Source organism: Heterodontus francisci, chromosome 1, assembly GCF_036365525.1.
Source record: "Heterodontus francisci isolate sHetFra1 chromosome 1, sHetFra1.hap1, whole genome shotgun sequence".
NCBI lineage: Eukaryota > Metazoa > Chordata > Chondrichthyes > Heterodontiformes > Heterodontidae > Heterodontus > Heterodontus francisci.
The window spans coordinates 95,639,979-95,663,494 of record NC_090371.1 but is presented as its reverse complement, the minus strand read 5'-3'; the positions used below and the strand labels follow the sequence as shown (position 1 = coordinate 95,663,494).

The 23,516-nt window shown below is 44.7% G+C and overlaps 1 protein-coding gene across 9 annotated transcripts in view; it reads left to right on the top strand.

Annotated features, from left to right (window-relative positions):
* The window catches only part of LOC137370942 (ADP-ribosylation factor-like protein 15), a 368,243-nt gene that overhangs the window by 131,891 nt on the left and 212,836 nt on the right, over positions 1-23,516 (top strand). For all 9 annotated transcript variants that reach the window (XM_068032842.1, XM_068032835.1, XM_068032859.1 and 6 more), the window contains one exon: positions 16,199-16,407. In XM_068032842.1, coding sequence (XP_067888943.1) covers positions 16,199-16,407 — 209 coding nt within the window. The remainder of the gene's footprint in view (positions 1-16,198; positions 16,408-23,516) is intronic.

The window sequence follows — 23,516 nt, the reverse complement described above, 5'->3', positions numbered from 1 at the left end:
ATAGTACAAAATGGAATATATTGAAAGGTAATAGAATAAGAATTCAAACAATCAAAATTAATAACAATTGTACACACCTTCACTGTAATTATAGAAAATGGGCAATTCACACAACTGAGCAAATTGTTAATTGAGGTGAGGGATAGATGTATTGGGAATGCATTATTCTTTCTCTCCATTTCAGTAAGAGCATGTGCCAAACCTAGCCAAGGCAAGATATAACAAAGATTAATTACAATTGATTGCCCAGGCAACAAACCAAATTGTAGGCTTCAGCCTATTAATACTGTGTATGGGGCATTGGTGTGACAATTTACCAGCTGTACAAAATAACACTGCTAATTTCAAAAGTTAGTAGTTAAACCTCATTGCTTTTTTGAGGTAGCTTCAACAATCACTCACTGCTTGTGCTGTACACTGGCTGTTGTATATATGCAGCTAATGCAGCCAACTTGTTTTTTCAAGTTTTGAAGTCTGCTAAATGGCTTCTAATTTCTTAATACTAAAGCAGTTTTTTTATATCATTGGCAATTTCTCTGATCGAGGCAGTGGTGCACATAGGCAAAATAATGACAACTACCCATCATATTCTTAGGGTGTATTTGCACTACAGCTGTAACAGTAGTATAAAGTGGTTTTGCTTTGCACTGCTGCTAAAGTTCTGTAAATCCAGAGTCAGAGTTTAGCCTAACACTCATGAACTATAGAGGGTTGCAGCACACGAGAAGGCTTCAGCCCAGTGTGTCTATGCTGACTATGCTGGAGAAATCCAAAACTATTCCCACTACCCTTCTCTTGTTCCCATAGCCCAGTGTTTTCCTCTACTTCAAATAGTTAGTTACTTTTCTCCATAAAGATGCAATTGTCCCAAACAGAGCATTCCATGCTGCAACGATCCTCCTGTGTAGATAAATTTCTTCTAACCTTTCTCCTTACTCTTTTACTGAATATTTTAATTTGAATGCTCTTTTTCACTCTCTCCCCAAGTAGTTTTTCCCTAGTCCCTCTCTTTTCATAATTTTAAAAACTTTTATTAAATTTCCTCACTTCCCTGTTCCAGTTGAAATGATTTCAATATCTCAAGCCTTTTCTCATAACTAGTTTCCCTTCCCTGACATATATGGTGAATCTACACTACCCTCTTGATATTGGAGCACCTAAAACTGCCCAGCATACTCCAACTGTGACCTAACCAAAGTTCTGTATTAATTCATTATTTCTCCTTGCTTGTACTGTGCTCCTATTTAGAGAAAACAATGTTAGTGGCCCTTTTTATAGCTTTACCTGTCTTCATTTTCAGGGGAGGGAGGAATCTCACTTTTTCATGCACTATCAGATCAGGCCTTAACTCTGGATTTAAAAGAATGACCTACATTTATATAGCATCTTACACAACATCAGGATGTCCCTAAGTGTTTGCAGCCAATGAAGTAGTTTTGAAGTGCAGTCACTATTGTAATGTAGAAAACGCAGCAGCAAATTTTATGCACAACAAACAGCAAAGTGAAGAAGGCCAGATGGTCTCTTTTAGTGATGTTGATTGAGGGATAAATATTGGCTAGGACACTGGGCTACCTCCTCTGTTCTTCAAAATAGTGCACTGGGTCTTTTACATTGACCTGAGAGAACAGATCGGGTGTCAGTTTAACATCCCACCCGAAATTTGGCACCTCTAACATTGCAGCACTCCCTCAGTACTGTACTGGGGTGTCAGCCTAGATTCTTGTGTTGAAGTCTCTGGAATGGGATTTGAACCTACAACCTTCTGATTCAGAGGAAAAATTGCTTCCGGTTGAGCCATAGCTGACATTGCAAAGCAACATAGGGAACAGGAGCAGGAGTAGACCATTTGGCCCCTAAAGCCTGCTCCGCCATTCACCTAGATCATGACTGATCTACCGCTACACCATTTTTTCTGCACTATCCCCATATCCCTTGATATCTTTTATATCTAGAAATCTATCGATCTCTGTATGGAATATACTCATGACTGAGCCTCTACAGCCCTCTGGGGTAGAGAATTCCAAATATTCGTCATCCTCTGAGCGAAGCAATACCTTCTCATCTCAGTCCTAAATGGCCTACCTCTTATTCTGAGACTGCATCCCTGGTTCTAGACCGCCTCCACCTGCCCCCCCCACCGGCAGCAACCCCCACCCCCCCCCCCCAAGCCAAGGGAAACATACTTCCTGCATCAACCCTGTCGAGCCCTGTAGGAATTTTATATGTTTCAATGAGATCATTTCTCATTCTTCTAAACTCTAGAGAATATAGTCCAGGTCTCCTCAATCCCTCCTCTTAGGACAATCCTGCCATCCCAGGAATCAGTCTGGTGAACTTTCGTTGCGATCCCTCTATGGCAAGTATATCCTTCCTTGGGTAAGGAGACCAAAAATGTATGCAATACTCCAGATGCGGTCTCGCCAAGGCTCTATACAATTGCAGCAAGACTTCTTTACTCCTGTACTCAAATCCTCTTGCAATGAAGGCTAACATACCATTTGCCTTCCTAATTGCTTGCTGCACCTACCTGTTAGCTTTCAGTGACTTATGAACAAAGACATCCAGGTCCCTTTCGACATCAACACCTCACTCAATCTCTCACCATTTAAGAAATACTCGGCATTTCTGTTTTTCCTACCAAAGGGAAAAGCTTCACATTTTTCCACGTTATATTCCATCTGCTGTGTTCTTGCCTACTTACTTAGCCTGTCTAAATCCCCTTGCGGCCTCTTTGCATCGTCCTCACAACTCACATTCCCGCCTTGTTTTGTGTCATCGGCAAACTTTTAAATATTACATTTGGTCTACACATCCAAATCATTGATATAGATTGTGAATAGCTGGGGCCCAAGCACTGAACCTTGCGGTACCCGACTAGTCACAGCCAGCCAACCTGAGAATGACCCATTTGTTCCCAATCACTGTTTTCTGTCAGTTAACCAAATCTCAAACCATGCCAGTATATGACCCCCAATCCCATGTGCTCTAATTTTGCTTACTAAACTCTTGTGTGGGACCTCATTGAAAGCCTTCTGAAAATCCAAATACACCACAACCACTGATTCCCCCTTATCTATTCTGCTAGTTACATCCTCAAAAAACCCCAACAGGTAAACTGGTAAATGCCTGTTACGACCAGGTGAGAAAGGGGTCTAGGGGTCGTTCTCAGTCTTCACCTGGTCTTAATGTAACAGGGTTTTATTTTTAAACACACCGTGTTTTTAGCTCCCCCTTGGTGAATCCTTGTTCACTGCTTTCCAATTATAAGGTAAAGAAACAAGCACAAACAGGTTTTCTTAGGTTTAAAGAAGAAAGGTGAAATTTTATTAAACTTAAACTCTAATTTGGTTAACGCCTACGGATTCTCGACATGCCCACGCTAGCATGCATATGCGATACATACATGCAGATTGGGACAGAAAAGAGCAGAAGAAAAAATAAAGTGGAAAAGTTTGAGGCAATCTGTGAGGAGGGTTTTTTGTTAGCTCTTTTCCCAGAGTGGGGGATTCAATTACTAGGGGACACGAGTTCAAAGTGAAAGGGGAAAAGTTTAGGGGGGATATGCGTGGAAAGTTCTTTACGCAGAGGGTGGTGGGTGCCTGGAACGCGTTGCCAGCAGAGGTGGTAGACGCGGGCACGATAGTGTCTTTTAAGATGTATCTAGACAGATACATGAATGGGCAGGAAGTAAAGAGATACAGACCCTTAGAAAATAGGCGACAGGTTTAGATAGAGGATCTGGATCGGCGTAGGCTTGGAGGGCTGAAGGGCCTGTTCCTGTGCTGTAATTTTCTTTGTTCTTTGTTACTGTGCTTCAAGCTCGCTGTAGAGTCCTTGATTGAAGATATGGTCTTGCTTTTTGTTTTGGCCCAGGATTCTTCTTAAACCTTGCTCACTGTAGGAGACTTTTCTCTCTTGGGGTTCATGTGTCTTTAATGGGTTTTGGAGTTCCGTGAGAAAGAGATGGGAGCAGACAGGAGAGGCTATTTTCAATCCAGGAGCCAAGAGCTTTCTGCCAGTTCAAAAACTGTGTCTACAATTCAAAACTCCGAGTTGGACCGCAGGGTGGTCATGTGACTGACTGGTTTGACCAGGTCTGTTCTGTGTACTGTATGGGAGCAGGAGATAGCTTCTTTGTTCCAACACTGTCTGCTAATATGCAAAATATCTTTCTGGCCAGGGGCCTGGCAATTCCTTGTAACAGGCCTTCTCTTTCCAACAACAATTTGAAATTTAGTGTCCAGGTGTCAAAATTAATGTGCCTCATTCTTGGCCAGTGGGGGCCTGCATGACAGCCCAATTTTTAAAAAAAATCACCTGGAGTGTTTATGCTGTATAAGTGTGATATTTCCATTTCTGCCTCAATTTTATGCCGTGCACTCCATCCTATTCGAATGATTTTCAGTTATATACCCGGAAAGAGGATATCTATATTCTTCCTCTCTGCATTGGACTTGTACCAAGGCCCAAGTAAAAACGCTATTGACATGTAATGAACTGCACCTGATGGTAAAGGCCTGCTCGGGTCTGCAAAGAAAACCCAACCCGAGCCCGACAGAACCACATCTGACCCAAGCCCGACCCGGCCCGAGTCCTTCCATGTTTTCCCGCACCCGACCCAACCATCAGTTAACTTACCTTCTGTTTTTCATTTTGATGGTGATCTGCACAAGCTTAAAATAACTAATAAAACCACCTTTCTAATCCAAAAAGTAAGAGTGGAACCACTTACCTGTGATGGAGCATGTCCGACCCAGCCCGAGCCCGAATGCCGGACCCAGAAGTGCAACCCGAACCTGACAGATGTCGTCTGGTCCAGTTGGGTTTGGGTCGGGTAGCAGGCCTTTACCTGATGGTATCTTAAATTTATGCCTTGTGACACCTCTGCTTGGACGGCACAGTGGCGCAGTGGTTAGCACCGCAGCCTCACAGCTCCAGCAACCTGGGTTCGCTTCTGGGTACTGCCTGTGTGGAGTTTGCAAGTTCTCCGTGACCGCGTGGGTTTCCGCCGGGTGCTCCGGTTTCCTCCCACAGCCAAAGACTTGCAGGTTAATAGGTAAATTGGTCATTGTAAATTGACCCTAGTGTAGGTAGGTGGTAGGAGAATGGTGGGGATGTGGTAGGGAATATGGGATTAATGTAGGATTAGTATAAATTGGTGGTTGTTGGTCGGCACAGACTTGGTGGGCCGAAGGGCCTGTTTCAGTGCTGTATCACTCTATGACTCTATGCTGTGTTAAAACTGTTTGGGAAGGTGTAGAACAGGATAAACAACTATGCACTTCAAAAAAGGGGATAAGATAGTTAACTGGATTACAAAGGTAAATCTAAGCCCACTATTTGAAATGATGGGACAATGCAGCACAAGTTTGAACAAAAGCACAATACTCCAGATAATAAAAGCAAGATACTGTGGTTGTTGAAAATCTGAAATAAAAAACAGAAAATGCTGGAAATACTCAGCAGGTCTGGCAGCATCTGTGGAGAGAAAAGCAGAGCTGATGTTTAGAGTCGGATATGACTCTTCAGAACCACAATACTGCAGATGCTGGACCTCCGAAATGTTTCTCTGTTTCTCTCTGCTCTGATGCTGTCTGACCTGCTGAGTATTTCCAACACTTTCTATCAGGGAGTTTTTCTTTGCACATGGAGTAGTAGTAGTAGTAGAGAAAGAAAACCTGTGACCAATTAACAACCTAATGCTGTGACGAGGAACCTTTTGGGGTTCTTTCTGGATGTCTGAGCCAAATGGCATTTCCTCATCCATATCAGTCCTATGAGCTTGTGTTCAATTTATACTGCTGTCCCTCTGACTTGTTACCGTACAAACTTTAAAAATAAACTTGCCCAGATTATAACCAAAACTTCAAAATGGATGTTTTTCATGACTCTACTTGAAATGATATTACCTGAAGAAAAAGCTGATTTGAAAATATTCCAAATGAAGGAAGTGACTTTTTCAGAAATTCCTCTGGGTCATATTGAATATGAGTATACTTGAAACAGCCAATGAGCTGTAAACATTCTGTTTCAGAACACTAACTTTCACCTCAAAAAATTGTATGTTCCCTTTTCTGTTGCCAAAGATGAACTTAAACCCAGTTGGACATTCCAAATCTGTGGATTTTATAGATCTGAGAAAATTCGATAAGATATTAATGAATCTCCTATGGCATTGCTTATGGTTCTTGTGATTTTCTTTTCTCCCCTTTTTTGACTGGTGCTTTACCCTGCACTCTTTAAAGAAAGTTTGCTCAGGGCGTGGATGATGCTGACATAATTTTATAGCAATTATAACGAGTTGCTCTGGGAAGATGGTGATGGGTTACTACCTTGCGTAGTAATTCTTTATACAAATGTGTAGCTTGCTAAGCCACTTCAGAAGTCATTAAAAGTCAGCTACACTGAGTAGCCCAGATTTGTCTGTTTTCTCTATGTACAGAAATAGTCTTTGAGATAGGAAAGTCTCTTCGGTCTTTGATTAGATCTACAAATTTGAGGTTGTGGACCTGTTTGATCAGCTTGATGAGGCAGATTATCAATATCATTGAGCGGAAAAGGAAATGTATCCTCATAACTATTATCCTCAGAATCTCCTGGTCTGCACCCTATTAAATGTCTGGCATTCCACCTGCTGTTATCAGCCAACATATAAGCATTTAGACTGAGCAAACATTTAATCTGCTTTGGGTCTGATACTGATTGTCAGGTAAATCCCACCTGCCGAGACTGAGGCACATATTTCGCCGCATGAACATTTAAACTTAAAGGGCATTTCCATGGTAACAGACAATGTCGAAACAATGGGGATCCAGCAGTGGCTTTTCCAATACACAGAAGTGGTCAAACCAGTTCAAGTCACATGTTTTGCTGGCTGGAGCTTTTGAATTTGAACCTTCAATAAAGGATGGTGAAAAGACTATTCCATATAAGGGCGGCACGGCGGTGCAGTGGCTGACACCGTAGCCTCACAGCTCCTATGACCCCGGTTTGGTTCTGGGTACTGCCTGTGCGGAGTTTGCAAGTTCTCCTTGTGACTGCTTGGGTTTCCTCCGGGTGCTCCGGTTTGTGGGTTGATAGGTAAATTGGCCATTGTAAAAATAAAATTGCTCCTAGTGTAGGTAGGTGGTAGGAGAATTGAGGGAAGGTGGGGATGTGAGAGGGAAAAAATGGGATTAATGTAGGATTAGTATAAATGGGTGGTTGATGGTCGGCACCGACTCGTTGGGTCGCAGGGCCTGTTTCAGTGCTGCATCTCTCTATGACTCTAACTAGTCACATGACTAACCTGTGGGGCAATCTGGGAGTCCTTTTTTGAATTTGAACTCACAAGCAAAGGAATTGCCAGGGAGAATGCTGTGTGCTACTGGAACTGAAGCAAGAACATCTCCTCACCTGCCTGCCTGTCTGCCTGCTCATCTCTCAAGGAACTAAAACCATTGAAATTCAAAGAGAAGGCTTTGCCACGTGAACAAAGTTTTAAGAAGATTACTGGGCCCCAACGAATCGCAAGACAATATTTTCAATCAAGGACTACAGCGAGCTCGAGAAACAGTAACAAGATATTGCCTCAAGCTGTTCTACTTATCTTCTACTCACTTCTGTCCCTATTTTTGCATGTTTATATCGCGTGTGCATGCTAGCATGAGCGAGTCGTATATCCATGGGCGTGAACCATATTCGAGTTTAGTTTAAGGTTTTAATACATTTCCTCTTTCTGCATTAAACCAAGGAAAGCGTGTGTGTGCTCTGCATTAAACCAAGGAAAGCATGTGTGTGCTCAGTTCTTTGCCTTGTAACTGGAAACTGTGAACACGGATTCACAAAAAGGGGAGCTCAAAACACAGTGTGTGTAAAATTAAACGCTGTTCAGTAAGCCCAGGTGAAGACAGCAAGAGACCCCTAGACATTGCTCACCTGGTTGTAACAGAAATTGAGTGCAAGCATTGGGATTGTTACCCACTGACAAACGAGTGAAAATTGAAGTGGGAAGCCAAATTTTTCCCAATCAAAAAGAACAAATCAGTGCAGGTTGTCTTGTGGTTGTGTGTGATTGGATACTAATATCTGCAATTGAAGCGAGTAGCTCTCCAAGCTAGGGTGAACTAATTTGGGATAAGTTTAAAGCACTGTTTCTGGAGGAGTTGAGAAAAATGGCTGAGCAGTGTGGGATCACTATACGTGGCGAGGCTAGGAAGTCTGAACTCCTAAGGCTAGTGACCAGCCATTTTTCCCTTGAATCTGATTAAGCAGAAGCAGTGTTAGAAGCAGACCCAGACAGGGTATTGCTAGCAAAGATACAATTGGAACAAAAGAAACTTGAATTAGAAGACAAGGAAAGAGAGAGACAGGAAAAAGAGAGAGAAAGAAAAAGCTTTCCAAATGTAATGTGAAGAAAAACAAAGACAGGAGAGGGAAAGAGAGAGGAGAGAGAGAAAGAAAGACAGGAGAAGGAAAGAGTGAGAGGGGGAAAGGGTATTCTGGAAAGAATCCGAAGAACAGGAGCTAAAGCGGCTTGAGTTAGCTCGAGGGCGACAGAATAACCCTAGTGAAAGCATGGCCAATATGGAGGCTCAGAATTCAGGCTTGGATACAAGAATGGTAAAACTCTCCCAATTGATTCCAAAATTCAACGGAAGATGTGGAAGCGTTTTTCGTGTCTTTCGAGAAACTGGCAAGGCAGCTAAAATGGCCAGCTGAGACTTGGTCATTTTTTTTTTACTGCAAAGCAAACTAACTGGAAAAGCCCATGAGGTCTATTCCTCGCTGCCAGATGAGAGTCCATTAAACTATGAACTGACCAAAAATGCTATCCTCAGAGCATATGAATTAGTACCCGAAACCTACTGCCAGAGGTTTAGAACCCTCGAAAAGCAAACCCATTTGGAGTTTGAAAGAAGCAAGCAGCTGGATTTTGACGAGTGGCTGAGGGTTTTAAAATACAGCTCAGCAATGAGACTGAGAAGTAAACCCGTTAGAGGAATTTAAAAACTCTCTCCCATTCTCAATAATAATTCAAAGCGAGGAGCAGCGGGTTCAGGGAGCCTGGCAAGCAGCCGTTCTGGCCGATGAATTTTTCTTTAATCTATATGTCGGTTTCCCAGGGGAGAACCTTTCCTGATCACCCCCACAAATCCGAAAAGGACAAAGGGTGGGAAGGTGATAGAAGCATAGGCAGTCTGGAAGAGAAAGGAAAGCAGGAGACACAGGGGGCCCCCCTCCAGTTAAAAATGAAGGTGCTATGAGCAAGAGTGAGACCTGGAGACCTGTGTGCTTCCACTGTAACAAGGCAGAGCATTTAAAAGCTGACTGCTGGAAATTAAAGGGGAAACCGGTAGGGTTAATCAGGGCACACCTGCTCAGTGAAGACGAGGGTCTGATGGAAAACACGGAACAGGCTGTGGCTTTGACTGCAGTAAGGGTCCAACCCAGGAAGCTTACTACGGCCAGTGCAGGAAAGGTTAATAGGATTCCTGAAGGTTATCAGGGTTTTGTATCTGAAGGGAAAATAACCCTGAATCCTTTGAGTGGGGCAAGCAAGCACATAGTGATTCTCAGGGACATGGGCCACCAGATCCCTTTTACTGGGAAAAGGCCTGACCTTTCCCCCAGAGAGTGCAGTGAACACTAAAATGGTGGTGAATGGTATTGGAGGGCAGTGTATGTCTGTACCTGTACACCGGGTGCACCTGGAGTGCAACCTGCTTTCGAGACCATTGATTGTAGGGATTGTCCCTAGTTTGCCTGTGGACAGGGTTGGCCTGTCCTAGGTAATGATCTGGCAGGGGTGAAGGTGGTAGCCCTCACAGTAGAAAGACAGCAGGAGGTCAGAGAGACAGGGCGGTGGCAGGAGATGGTCTCCTGCAGAGTCCCTGAATGTGTAGTGGGTCAGGCCATGATCAAACCAGCTCCCCCAGAGGAGACTGCATTGACACTGCAGGCAGATGACCTGTCTGGGACTTTCTTTGGTAGGTTAGGAGACCCAGGGGAGGCGGTGATGTAGTGGTATTGTCACTGGACTAGTAACCCAGAGACCCAGGGTATTGCTCTGGGGACATGGGTTCAAATCCCACCACACCAGAAGGTGGAATTTGAATTCAATTAATAAATCTGGAATTAAAAAGCTAGTCTAATGATGGCCATGAAACCATTGTCGATTGTTGTAAAAACCCATCTGGTTCACTAATGGCCTTTAGGGAAGGAAAGCTTCTGTCCTTACCTGGTCTGGCCTAGAGGTGACTCCAGACCCACAGCGATGTGGTTGACTCTTAGATGCCCTCTGAAATGGCTTAGCATGCTGTATCTATCCGCTACGAAGTCAATAAAAAGGAATGAGACCGGACGGACCACCCGGCATCGATCTAGGCACCGGAAACGACAACAGCAAACCCAGCCCTGTCGACCCTGCAAAGTCCTCCTTACTAACATCTGGGGACTTGTGCCAAGGTTGGGAGAGCTGTCCCACAGACTAGTCAAGCAATAGCCTGACATAGTCATACTCACGGAATCTTACCTTAAGACAATGTCCCAGACACTGCCATCACCATCCCCGGGTATGTCTTCTCCCACCGGCAAGACAGATCCACCAGAGGTGGCGGCACAGTGGTATACGGTAGGGAGGGAGTTGCCCTGGGAGTCCTCAACATCGACTCTGGACACCATGAAGTCTCATGGCATCAGATCAAACATGGACAAGGAAACCTCCTGCTGATTACCACCTACTGCCCTCCCTCAGCTGATGAGTCACTACTGCTCCATGTTGAACAGCACTTGGAGGAAGCACTGAGGGTGGCGAGGGCACAGAATGTACTCTGGGTGGGGGACTTCAATATCCATCACCAAGAGTGGCTCGGTAGCACCACTACTGACTGAGCTGGCCGAGTCCTAAAGGACATATCAGCTATGCGCCAGGTGGTGAGGGAACCAACAAGAGTGGAAAACATACTTGACCTCGTCATCACCAATCTGCCTGCCGCAGATGCATCTGTCCATGACAGTATTGGTAGGAGTAACCACTGGACAGTTCTTGTGGAGACGAAGTCCCACCTTCACATTGAGGATACCCTCCATTGTGTTGTGTGGCACTACCACCATGCTAAATGGGATAGATTTCGAACAGATCTAGCAATGCAAAACTGGGCATGATGAAGTAGTAGCAGAATTGTACTCAGCCACAATCTGTAACCTCATGTCCCGGCATATCCGCCACTCTACCATTACCATCAAGCCAGTAGACCAACCCTGGTTCAATTTAGAGTGCAGGAGGGCATGCCAGGAGCAGCACCAGGCATACCTCAAAATGAGGTGTCAACCTAGTGAAGCTACAACACAGGACTATCTGCATGCCAAACTGCGTAAGCAGCATGCGATAGACAGAGCTAAGCGATCCCATAACCAACGGATCAGATCTATCTCTGCAGTCCTGCCGCATCTGGCCATGTATGGTGGTGGACAATTAAACAACTAACTGGAGGAGGTGGCTCCACAAATATCCCCATCCTCAATGATGGGGGAGCCCAGCACATCAGTGCAAAAGATAAGGCTGAAGCATTTGCAACAATCTTCAGCCAGAAGTGCCGAGTTGATGATCCATCTCAGCCTCCTCCTGAAGTCCCCAGCATCACAGATGCCAGACTTCAGCTAGTTTGATTCACTCCGTGTGATATCAAGAAACGACTGAAGGCACTGGATATTGCAAAGGCAATGGGCCCTGACAATAGTACTGAAGACCTGTGCTCCAGAACTTGCCACACCCCTAGTCAGGCTGTTGCAGTACAGCTACAACACTGGCATCTACCCGGCAATGTGGAAAATTGCCCAGGTATGTCCTGTACACAAAAAGCAGGACAAGTCCAACCCGGCCATTTACCGCCCCATCAGCCTACTCTCAATCATCAGTAAAGTGATGGAAGGTGTCATCAACAGTGCCATCAAGCAGCACTTTCTTAGCAATAACCTGCTCAGTGACGTTCAGTTTGGGTTCTGCCAGGGCCGCTCAGCTCCTGACCTCGTTACAGCCTTGGTTCAAATATGGACAAAAGAGCTGAACTCGAGAGGTGAGGTGAGAGTGACTGCCCTTGACATCAAGGCCGCATTTGACCGAGTATGGCATCAAGGAGCCCTAGCAAAACTGAAGTCAATGGGAATCAGGGAAAACTCCCCACTGGCTGGAGTCATACCTAGCGCAAAAGAAGATGGTTGTGTTGTTGGAGGTCAATCATCTGAGCTCCAGGACATCACTGCAGGAGTTCCTCAGGGTAGTGTCCTAGGCCCAACCATCTTCAGCTGCTTCATCAATGACCTTCCTTCAATCATCAGATCGAAAGTAGAGATGTTGGCTGATGATTGCACAATGTTCAGCACCATTCGTGACTCCTCCAAAACTGAAGCAGTCCTGTAGAAATGCAGCAAGACCTGGACAATATCCAGGCTTGGGCTGATAAGTGGCAAGTAACATTCATGCCACACAAGTGCCAGGCAATGACCATCTCCAACAATGGAGAATCTAACCATCTCCCCTTGACATTCAATGGCATTACCATCGCTGAATCCCCCACTTTCAACATCCTAGGGGCTACCATTAACCAGAAACTGAACTGGAGTAGCCATATAAATACCGTGGCTACAAGAGCAGGTCAGAGGCTAGGAATCCTGTGGCGAGTAACTCACCTTCTGATTCCCCAAAGCCTGTCCACCATCTACAATGCACAAGTCAGGAGTGTGATGGAATACTCTCCACTTGCCTGGATGGGTGCAGCTCCAACAACACTCAAGAAGTTCGACACCATCCCAAACAAAGCAGCCCGCTTGATTGGCACCCCATCTACAAGCATTCACTCCCTCCACCACCGACACACAGTGGCAGCAGCGTGTACCATCTGCAAGATGCACTGCAGCAGTGCACCTGATGAATGAATAGTCGTCCACGTGGAACACCACTTGTAGAAGCACTGATGGTAGCAAGGACACAGAATGTACTCTGGATGGGGACTTCAGTGTCCATCACCTGGATGGACTCAGTAGCACTACTCCTGACCGAGTTCACCAAATCCTGAAGGACAGATCTGGCAGAATGGGCCTGCAGCAGCTGGTGAGAGAACCGACAAAAGAGAAAAACCCATTTGATTTCGCCTTCACTAATCTACCTGTCGCAGGTGCTTCTTTCCATGACAGTATTGGTAAGAGTGTAGTGAGGGAGGGCGGTCGGTGGTATTCAGGAGGTTTCCTTTCCCATGTTTGTCCTGATACCATGAGACTTCATGCGGTCCGGAGTCGATGTTGAGGACTCCTAGGGCCACTCCCTTCCAACTGTACACCTCTAGTGGGTCTCTTCTGCCACTGGGACAGGACATACCCAGGGATGCTGATGGTTGAGTCTGGTACATTGGTTGTAAGGTATGGTTTGGTGAGTATGACCATGCTCAGATCCCACTATGGCAAAACGTGAAACTGAATTCAATAAGTATAGTAAGTTGTGGGTTAGCATCAGAAAAATTGACCGGGAAAACCACCAAATCTTAGCAAAAACCCAACAATTTTGTGGGCGGCATAGTGGCACAGTGGTTAACACCGCAGCATTACAGCTCCAGCGACCCAGGTTTGATTCTGGGTACTGTCTGTACGGGGTTTGCAAGTTCTCCCTGTGACCGCGTGGGTTTCCGCCGGTTGCTCCGGTTTCCTCCCACAGCCAAAGACATGTTGATAGGTAAATTGGCGATTGTAAATTACCCCTGGTATTGGTAGGTGGTAGGAGAATGGTGGGGATGTGGTAGGGAATATGGGATTAATGTAGGATTAGTATAAATGGGTGGTTGTTGGTCGGCACAGACTCAGTGGGCCGAAGGGCCTGTGTCAGTGCTGTATCTCTGTGACTCTATGAGTGACCACCACACAATCCTTGTGGAGCCGAAGACCCAACTTCATACTGTCCATCGTGTTGTGTGGCATTACCACTCTGCTAAATGGGGTAGATTCAGAACAGATCTAGCAGCTCAAAACTGGGCATCCATGAGGCACTCTGGGCCATCAGCTGCAGTTGGATTATATTCAACCACAATCTGTAACCTCATGGCCTGCATATTCCTCACTCTAACATTACCATCAAGCTTGGGGACCAACCCTGGTTCAATGAGGAGTGCAGGAGAGCATGCCAGGTGCATTACCAGGCATACCTCAACATGAGGTGCCAACCTGGTGAAGCTACAACACCGGACGACATGCATGTTAGACAGCAGAAGCAGCATGCAGTAGACAGAGCTAAGTGATCCCACAACCAATGGATCAGATCAAAGGTCTGCAGCCCTCCTACGTCCAGTCGTGAATGGTGGTCCATCCCAGCTGTAGTACTAAAGACTTGTGCTCTGGAACTAACCACACCACTAGTCAAGCTGTTCCAGTGCAGCGACGACGCTGGCATATACCCAGCAATGTGGAAAATTGCTCAGGTATGTCCTGTACACAAGCAGGACAAATCCAATCCAGGTGATTACAGCTCCATCAGTTTATTCTTGGTCATCAGCAAAGTGATGGAAGGTGTCATCAACAGTGTTATCAAGAGGCACTTACTCAGCAATAAAGTGCTCACATGTTCAGTTTGGGTTCTGTCAGGATCACTCGGCTCCTGACCTCATTACAACTTTTTTCCAAATATGGACAAAAATGCTGATATCGAAGCCATTTGTGCCTGCATGCAGCAAGACCTGGACAACATTCAGGCTTGGGCTGATAAGTGGCAAGTAATATTCATGCCACGCAAGTGCCAGATAATTACCATCTGCAACAAAAAAGAATCTAGCCATCTGCCCATGACATTCATAAGAACGTAAGGAACAGGAACATTGCCATCAACTTCCTGGGGGTTACCATTGACGAGAAACTTAACTGGAACAGCCATATAAATACTGTGGCTACAGGAGCAGGTTAGAGGCTGTGAATTCTGCAGTTAGTAACTCGCCTACTGACTCTTAAGAGCCTGTCCATCATCTACAAGCCACAAATCAGGAGTGTGATGGAATACTCTCCACTTGTCTGGCTGAGCAGAGCTCCAACAACACTCAAGCTCGACACCATTCAGGACAAAGCACCCAGTTTATTTGGCACCCCATCCACCAACTTAAACATTCACTCCCTCCACCACCGACGCACAGTGACAGCAGTGTACCATCTATAAGATGCGCTGCAGCAACTCGCCAAGCCTCCTTCAGCAAACACCATTTCCCCCCCCAAACACTGTCACGCACCATTCACCCCTCCAACACTCACACCATTCCCCCCTCCACCCCCAACACTGTCACACATCATTCCCCCCCATACCCACAACCTATTCCACCTGAAAGGACAAGTGCAGTAGTTGCGTGGAAACACCACCTCCTGCAAGTTCCCCTCCAAGCCACATACCATACAGACTTGGAACTATATCACCGTTCCTTCACTGTCGCTGGGTCAAGAACTCCCTCCCCAACAGCACTGTGGGTGTACCCACACCACATGGACTGCAGCGATTCAAGAAGGCAGCTCACTACCACCTTCTCAAGGGCTATTTAGGGATGGGCAATAAATGCTTGCCAACGATGCTCACGTCCCATGAAAGAATAATAATATCTGGGTTGATAATGGTTTACGTATTGGACTAGAAATGTGATTGTGTGGAATTTTAATTGGGAACAATATTGTGCATAATATAACTGGTTATTTTCTAGTTTTTTTAGTCACCAAACAGTAATGTAGTTTTTTTAAGAAAGTTAATTGCCCAACTAAGAGCACAATTCTTTTGACATAATTGAGGAATAATGGATGGGTACGTATAAAAATTTTGAACTAAAATCACGTTAGCATTATATTAATTGGTCCAAATGCAACAAAAAACTTAAGAAATAAAATGCAAGAGAATTGGGTTCATGGAAACCCTTCATGGCTTGAGAATTGGGAGGTTTCTTGTATGAGTTCAAATTTCTGAATTCCAACTCTTAGTATTAATCTAAAAACCAATATTGCAATTCTTGGTTGATCCCAACCTCTGCATTTGATGCCAAAATAATTTTTCTTCCTCCACAATTCCCTTTATGAAAATGCCAGCATTTATTTAGTAAAGTAATTGAGCTATTTTTGAAAATGTCTTGTCTTTTAAAGAAGCAAGATTGGTTTATTTTCCTTAAATTAATGCATTTTTTAAACTTGTTTTTAAAATTTTTTTAAGGGGCAGACAATATACGCAAATACTGGAGTCGATACTATCAAGGGTCTCAAGGAGTAGTATTTGTGCTGGACAGTGCGTCATCTGAAGATGATCTAGAAACTGCGCGGAATGAATTGCACTCAGCTCTTCAGCATCCTCAGCTGTGCACTTTGCCATTTTTAATATTAGCCAACCATCAAGACAAGCCAGCAGCACGTTCTTTACAAGAGGTATGTTTAATAATGGCCATGCCATAATTTTTCATAGACTTTATACAATCACCTCATTGATCTGGTCAGAAGATGATCAGTTTTGCTATATTTAGTTTTCGAGTGTTATAGAAAAGTGAACTGTTAAAGGCTGTATCTTTTAAACCACAAACTACTCATTTTAAATGGATTTTTAAAAAATAGATCTTGATTGCTTGTATTGGTCACACACGGGGCGAAAATCTTTATTTTCAGTATTTAAATTTGTCTCTCAATCCTCTCTCTGAAATACACGCATATTTCCAAAGTGAGCAACTTTTTTGTTCAATTTTTACTATTACTACTTATGGCAAATTTAAGCACTCTTGTACTCAAGTCTGTGGCCACAGTAAATGTTAGTGAAGATGTCAACTGTTTTCTGATTTCATTCATTATGCCAAAAATGACTTTGTCGAATGCATTTTGGTTTGCAAAATATTTTAGTTTTTTTGAAACAGCTATAAATGAGTTATTTTGGTGTAGAAATGCTATCAGCGAATCATAGAATGGTTACAGCACAGAAGGAGGTCTTCTGACCTGTCGAGTCCATGCCACATTTTCTACTTCACGAGCATTGATCAGCACCCCATCCGTCACTTTAAGCATTCACTCCCTCCACCACTGGCACACAGTGGCAGCAGTGTGTGCCACGATAGGATGCACTGCAGCAACTCGCCAAGCCTCCTTTGACAGCACCTTCTGAATGCATGACCTCTACCACCAAGAAGGACAAGGGCAGCAAACACATGGGAACACCACCACCTGCAAATTCTCCTCCTGACTTGGATCTATATCATCGTTCCTTCACTGTAGCTGTGTCAAATTCCTGGAACACCCTCCCTAATTGCACTCTGGGTGTAATTGCACCAGATGGACTATAGCAGCTCAAGAAGGCAGCTCACTACCACCTCTTGAAGGGCAATTGGGGATGGGCAACAAATGCTGGCTTTGCCAGCGATGCTCATGTCCCAAGAACAAATTAAAAGAAAACAGACTTTCTGCTGGATGTATATAGTTAGAAAATGATTCTTCTGAAGTTTAGGAGCAAAATAACTGAAAGTGGAGGGGAAGGGGGCCTGAATTAATAGTGGTGGGTATGGATTGGCACACTGGACTGGAAGGTTTTGCATTAGGTAGAGTTAATTTGGGCTTTGGAGCGATTTGCAGCTGAACTTGGGATCAAATAGGATACTGAGGTGGGGGTTCAGCCTGAAGCAGAGAAATGGCATCAGGACTAGAGTGCAATGTTTTTCAGTAGGAGGGGAACAAGATAGGTTCACTGTTGAAGAAAGTGCGACACTAACTGATATTCCAGCACAGCAGTCCATGCTGGAGTGCATGGTAGTTCCAGGAACATCTGCAACCAAGGCACAAATGGTGATTGTTAATGAAATGATGGGATGGAGAGGACTATGAAACAAGGCTTCACTGTTCCCACTGGTACTATTCACTGGATTTCTATTCACATATTCTATACCTGTTCACACTAAGCGGGCATTAACCCGTCTACTTTAATTCAATAACTGTATAAATATAACATATACTAGTGCAAACAACCTTGTTAAACAATTCTTTAAATTCTTTCATGGGATATGGGCGTCACTGGGTAGGCCAGTATTTATTGTTCATCCCTAATTATCCTTGAGGAGGTGGTGGTGAGCTGCCTTCTTGAACTGTACACCCACATTGCTGTTAGGAAGGGAGGTCCAGGATTTTGAACCAGCGACAGTGAAGGAATGGCGATAAAGTTCCAAATCAGAATGGTGTATGGGTTGGAGGGGAACTTGCAGATGGTGATGTTCCCATGCATCTGCTGCCCTTGTCCTAGGTGGAAGAGGTTTGGAAGGAGCCTTGGTGAGTTGTTGCAGTGCATCTTGTAGAGGGTACACACTGCTGCCACTGTCCGTCGGTGATGGATGGGGTGCCAGTCAAGCCGGTTGCTTTGTCCTGGATGGTGTCGAGCTTCTTGAGTGTTGGTGGAGCTGCACCTATCCAGGCAAGTGGAGAATGTTTCATCACACTCCTGACTTGTGACTTGTAGGTAGTGGACAGGCTTTGGGGAGACAGGAGGTGCGTTACTCGCCTCAGAATTCCCAGCTCTGACCTGTTCTTGTAGCCACAGTACTTATTTGGCTGGTCCAGTTCAGTTTATGGTCAATGGTAACCCCCAGGATGTTGATAGTGGGGGGATTCAGCGATGGTAATGCCATTGAACATCAAGGTTGGTTTCTCCCTCTTGTTTGAGATGGTCATTCCCTGGCACTTGTGTGGCGTAATGTAACTTGCCACTTATCAGCCCAAGCTTGAATGTTGTTTAGGTCTTGCAGCATATGGACATGGGCTACTTCAGTATCTGAGGAGTCGCGAATGGTGCTGAGCATTGTGCAATCATTAGCGAACATCCCTACTTCTGACCTTATGATTGAAGGAAGGTCATTGATGAAGCAGCTGAAGCTGGTTGGGCCTAGCACACTACCCTGAGGAGCTCCTGCAGTAATGTCCTGAGACTGAGATGATTGACAACCACTCCAACAACCACAGCCATCTTCCTTTGTGCTCAGTATGACTTCAACCAGTGGAAAGTTTTCCCCCGATTCCCATACTGGTACACGATCTTCACAGATACAACAAGAAGTTGTATTTTTATACCGTCTCTAACATAAAACATCCCAATGCTCTTCACAGGAGTGTTATAAAGCAATATTTGACACTGAGCCACATATGGAGATATTAAGGCAGTTGACCAAACGCTTGGTCTAAGAGGTAAGTATTGTCTTAAAGGAGGAAAGAGAGGTGGAGGGGTTTAGGGAGGAGATTCCAGAACTTAGGACCTTGGCAGCTGAAGGCACAGCCAACAATAGTGGAGCAATTAAAATTGGGGAAGCTGAAGAGGCCAGAATTAGAGCAGTGCAGCTATCTCAGAGCGTTGTGAGGATGGAGGAGATTACAGAGATAGGGAGGGGCGAGGCCAAAGAAGAATTTGAAAACAAAGATGAAAATTTTAAAATAAGGGCATTGTTTAACTGGGAACCAATGAAAGTCAGCGAACACAGGGATGATGGGTGAACAGGACTTGGTTAAGACATGGATTGAGATTTCTACCTTTCAGTTTTTTTGTGTTTTATCTTGCTGTAGACCATGTTTTAGAATAGTATGCATCAAGTTGATGTGGTTAAGTATTGCAAGGATGCTTTTGTGCCGGTTGCTGTTTGTGCTGAATTGAGGTGCAAAATGTTAGTGTACTAGGTGAGCTCAGCAACCTTCTAACATCTGACCCATTATCAAGTCTAGTTCCTTTTAACTTATGCAACATCATCTTTCTCCACTTGCAAAGGCATTCTACAAACCCTTCTCTTGGAATGTGTTTACCTCTTCTGACCCTCTTCTCTCCTATTGTGTTCACACTTTGTTTCTGCCTTGTAGAGGTCTCTCGGACAACTTTGTGTGTGAGGAATAGAAGTTGTTGGTAGCTTTTTCATGTGACCTGGTTGATCTTTGGTAATTTTCAACATGTTTTATTTGAGGCAATCTGTCTTGTTCAGGTGAGTCATTTGTTACTTTTTGTTATATAAATAATCATAGAATCTTGCAGCAAAGAAGGAAGCCATTATGACCCATCTTGCCTGTGGAGGTTTTTTAAAAGAGCTATTCAATTATTCCTACTCCCTTGCTCTTTCCCTATAGCCCAGCAAATTTCCTTTTTTAAGCATACATCCAATTCCCGATAATATTTAACCCAATTAGGATTTGTTAAACAATAGAAACTTTACAAGTGCGACATTGATATATGACTGGTACAATGAACACTCAATGGACACAAAACTCTCTCCATTATATTGATAGGGAATTTATACCCTCAATTTAAAAAAAAAACACTTAGGCTGAGAATATTAACCTGCTCTGATGAAAGGTCAGTGACCTGAAACGTTAACTCTGCTTCTCTCTCCACAGATGCTGCCTGACCTGCTTTTTGTTTTTGTTTCAGATTTCCAGCATCTGCAGTATTTTGCTTTTAATTCATACCATGTTATTTTCTCACTTTTGAACACTCCATTTTGTTCAGAAGAAATCCAGGATATCTTTCTTGTGCTTTGTTGAAATAGGAAATGATGGCCATTCATACATTCCATAACATTATTGTTGGATAATGAATGGCTTTCAAACAAAAAGTGTTTTCCATCTACATGTCTCAAAACCAAAATGAAAATCAACTACTTTGATGCTTGTATTAGAATTTAACAAAATACCATTCTATGCTTCGGAGATCAGCGGTTGACTGAAATGTTTAAAAGGCTATGCATGGTACCCCTCAGCTCTCACTGTTATGCATATTCTAGTAGTATTCGAACTTATCAACATGTAAAACTGTACATGATATTTTTTGTAGAGGTATTTCCTGAAACAGAACCAGATTAATTTTCCAATAAACTCACAAAGCAGATGAATGTGCGTTCATATGCTGTTGGCTGTTGAATTTCCTGTCTTGCTTGCTTTTGGGAGTCATAAATTAGCACATTTTATGATGTGTACAATTGGTTCTGCTTAGTTACACTATGCAGTGAAAGAAAAATAGGGAAACCAGTACCCTTAATAAAAGTCCATGTAGCCAATTTGTAACTTGCATTAATGTGCTTCGGTGGAATGCTGATTACCGGAAGGATTGGATAATGTATTTTCTTACTTAATAAAGTTTTAAAAACCATGCACAGGTGCTGAAAATTCGTTAATGGTCTGTGGCAATCAATTATTAGCAAGAAGTGCAGTGTTAAAGTATTTTAATACATACTTCATATTTCTCAAACAGAAAATAGCTGTTCTGTAGTCTGCAAGCAAAAATGTGACCCTTCCCTGCTGTGCCACATTTCTATCTGTGGCACCTCCACCATAGGATTTTAATTTCTTTTTTATCATGTATCATTATTTTTGAAACTTAAAGAATAGAATCATAGAATGATTGCAGCACCAAAGGCGGTCATCAGCTCTTCGTGTCCATGCCGATTCTCAGCAAGAGCAACTCACTGTGGATGCTCCACAGTGTCCCCAGCTGCCACTCCAGCTCCGAAACCCGGGCTTCCAGGAGCTGCAGCTGGAGACACTTCCTGCACACATATTGGTCCTGGGCACTAGAATTGTTCGCGGCTTCCCACATAGAGCACGTGGCGTCTTGATAGCTCACATGGTATGATTGCAGTTCTTTTCGGACAGTCACTCTTGAGATTATCCATGAGCGTTCCAACATTCCAAGTTGTAAAATTTAAAGTTTTCTTTCTTTGACCACGAAGATATAACACTGTTTGGTCGTCACTTCTACCTGATCCTGTTTATTTTTGAACTGTTAAAATATCCTCCATTCTTTACACTGCTTCTCCTAGTAATACCTGAAGTCTCCTGCAAACAGTTTACTTGTAACAATTGATAATCACCTTTTCTTCTGACATACAAATGTACCACCTCCACTGACACAAAAGATCCCTTTAAAAGGCTTTCCAGCATCAGGATCAATTTACAAAAGCAAAGTACTGCAGATACTGGAAATCTGAGATGAAGGCAGAGGGTGCTGGGGGCGCTCAGCAGGTCTGGCAGCGTCTCTGGAGAGAGAAACAGAGTTAATGGGCCGGATCATGTTCTCATCCCGACGGTGGGTTTCGTAGTGAGGAGTGGGAGCTGGAGATTTGGGGCAGAAACACCTGCCACGGAACCCAACGCTGGGATTCCCGGTTCTGTTCCTCCCGGGGCCGAGGACGACCTTCTTCCTGCCCAGAGGCCAATTGAGGCCCTTAATAGGCCTATTGACAGCCAACTGGGGGCCTCTTTCCATTGCCGGGAGCCTCTGCTGTGCGGGGAAGGACGCCTTGTAAAACGAGGCACCCTCTCTGCGGGCTTGGGAGGGAGGGGGTCCTCCCTCCGTGGGCAATGACCGGACTGAATGCCCAAACCCCACCTTCGGGGCCTTCTGGACTGGCCCCTATGACCCCGTCTCACCTACATCTTCTTCGGGGTTCCACCCCTTGGCCTCTGCGGAACCAACTGTGGACAACGCTCCTGGTGGAGCTGCCTATACTGCTGAGTTGCCGGCCCTTCTTGGGGGTGGGATCTCCGTCCCTATAAAATCTTTGGAGGGACAGGGATTCCGCCTCCTTAAAGTTTGACAAAAAAGACCGGAGGATCGCTCCGGGGGGCTGAACAAAATGCTGAGGCGGGGTTATCCCCCGTCTTTTCGGCCTAGTGCTGGGAGCTCTGCCTCCTGCACAAGATCCAGCCCAACGTTTCAGGTCTGGGACCTTGCATCAGAACTCAAAAATGTCCCAGACCTGAAATGTTGACTCTCTTTCTCTCTCCACAGATAATGCCAAGCCTGTTGAGTGTTTCCAGCATTTTCTGTTCTTTTTTATATCAGGATAATTTTATCTGGGAAACAACAACGTACATTACTATAGCACAGTTTATGTAGAACAGGGTTGTCCAACCGTTTCGGGCGGAGGGCCGCATTATGATTTTTGCTTGGCCTGGGGGGGCCACTGAGCAAATTTCAAAAGATAAAGGCATTAAAAATGCATCTTATTAATAAAAACATTTTTGTGAAGAAGCTTTAAATGAGAAGACTAACTTATTGACTTATTTTCCCAGCATTACATTGAAAACTGATTCAGTGACAAGCCTGGCATTGTTTATGCTTGCATAAGTAGTCAATCTCTGCCCGCACACTTGATGGATCAATGTAGAATATTCTGGATAGATGTCCATCTTTCAGGAGTGAGATCTCTCTCTCTGTCTCTGTGTGTGTGTGTCTCTCTCTGTGTACTCCCCCTCTCTGTTGTCCACAGTTTCTGCGTTCCCTCTCTCTGTCCTCCTCTCTCTCTTCCCCCCCTCTTTCTCTCCGTCCCCCCCCCTCTCTCCGTCCGCCCCCCCCCTCTCCGTCCGCGCCCCCCCTCTCTCCGTCCGCGCCCCCCCTCTCTCCGTCCGCGCCCCCCCTCTCTCCGTCCGCGCCCCCCCTCTCTCCGTCCGCGCCCCCCCTCTCTCCGTCCGCGCCCCCCCTCTCTCCGTCCGCGCCCCCCCTCTCTCCGTCCGCGCCCCCCCTCTCTCCGTCCGCG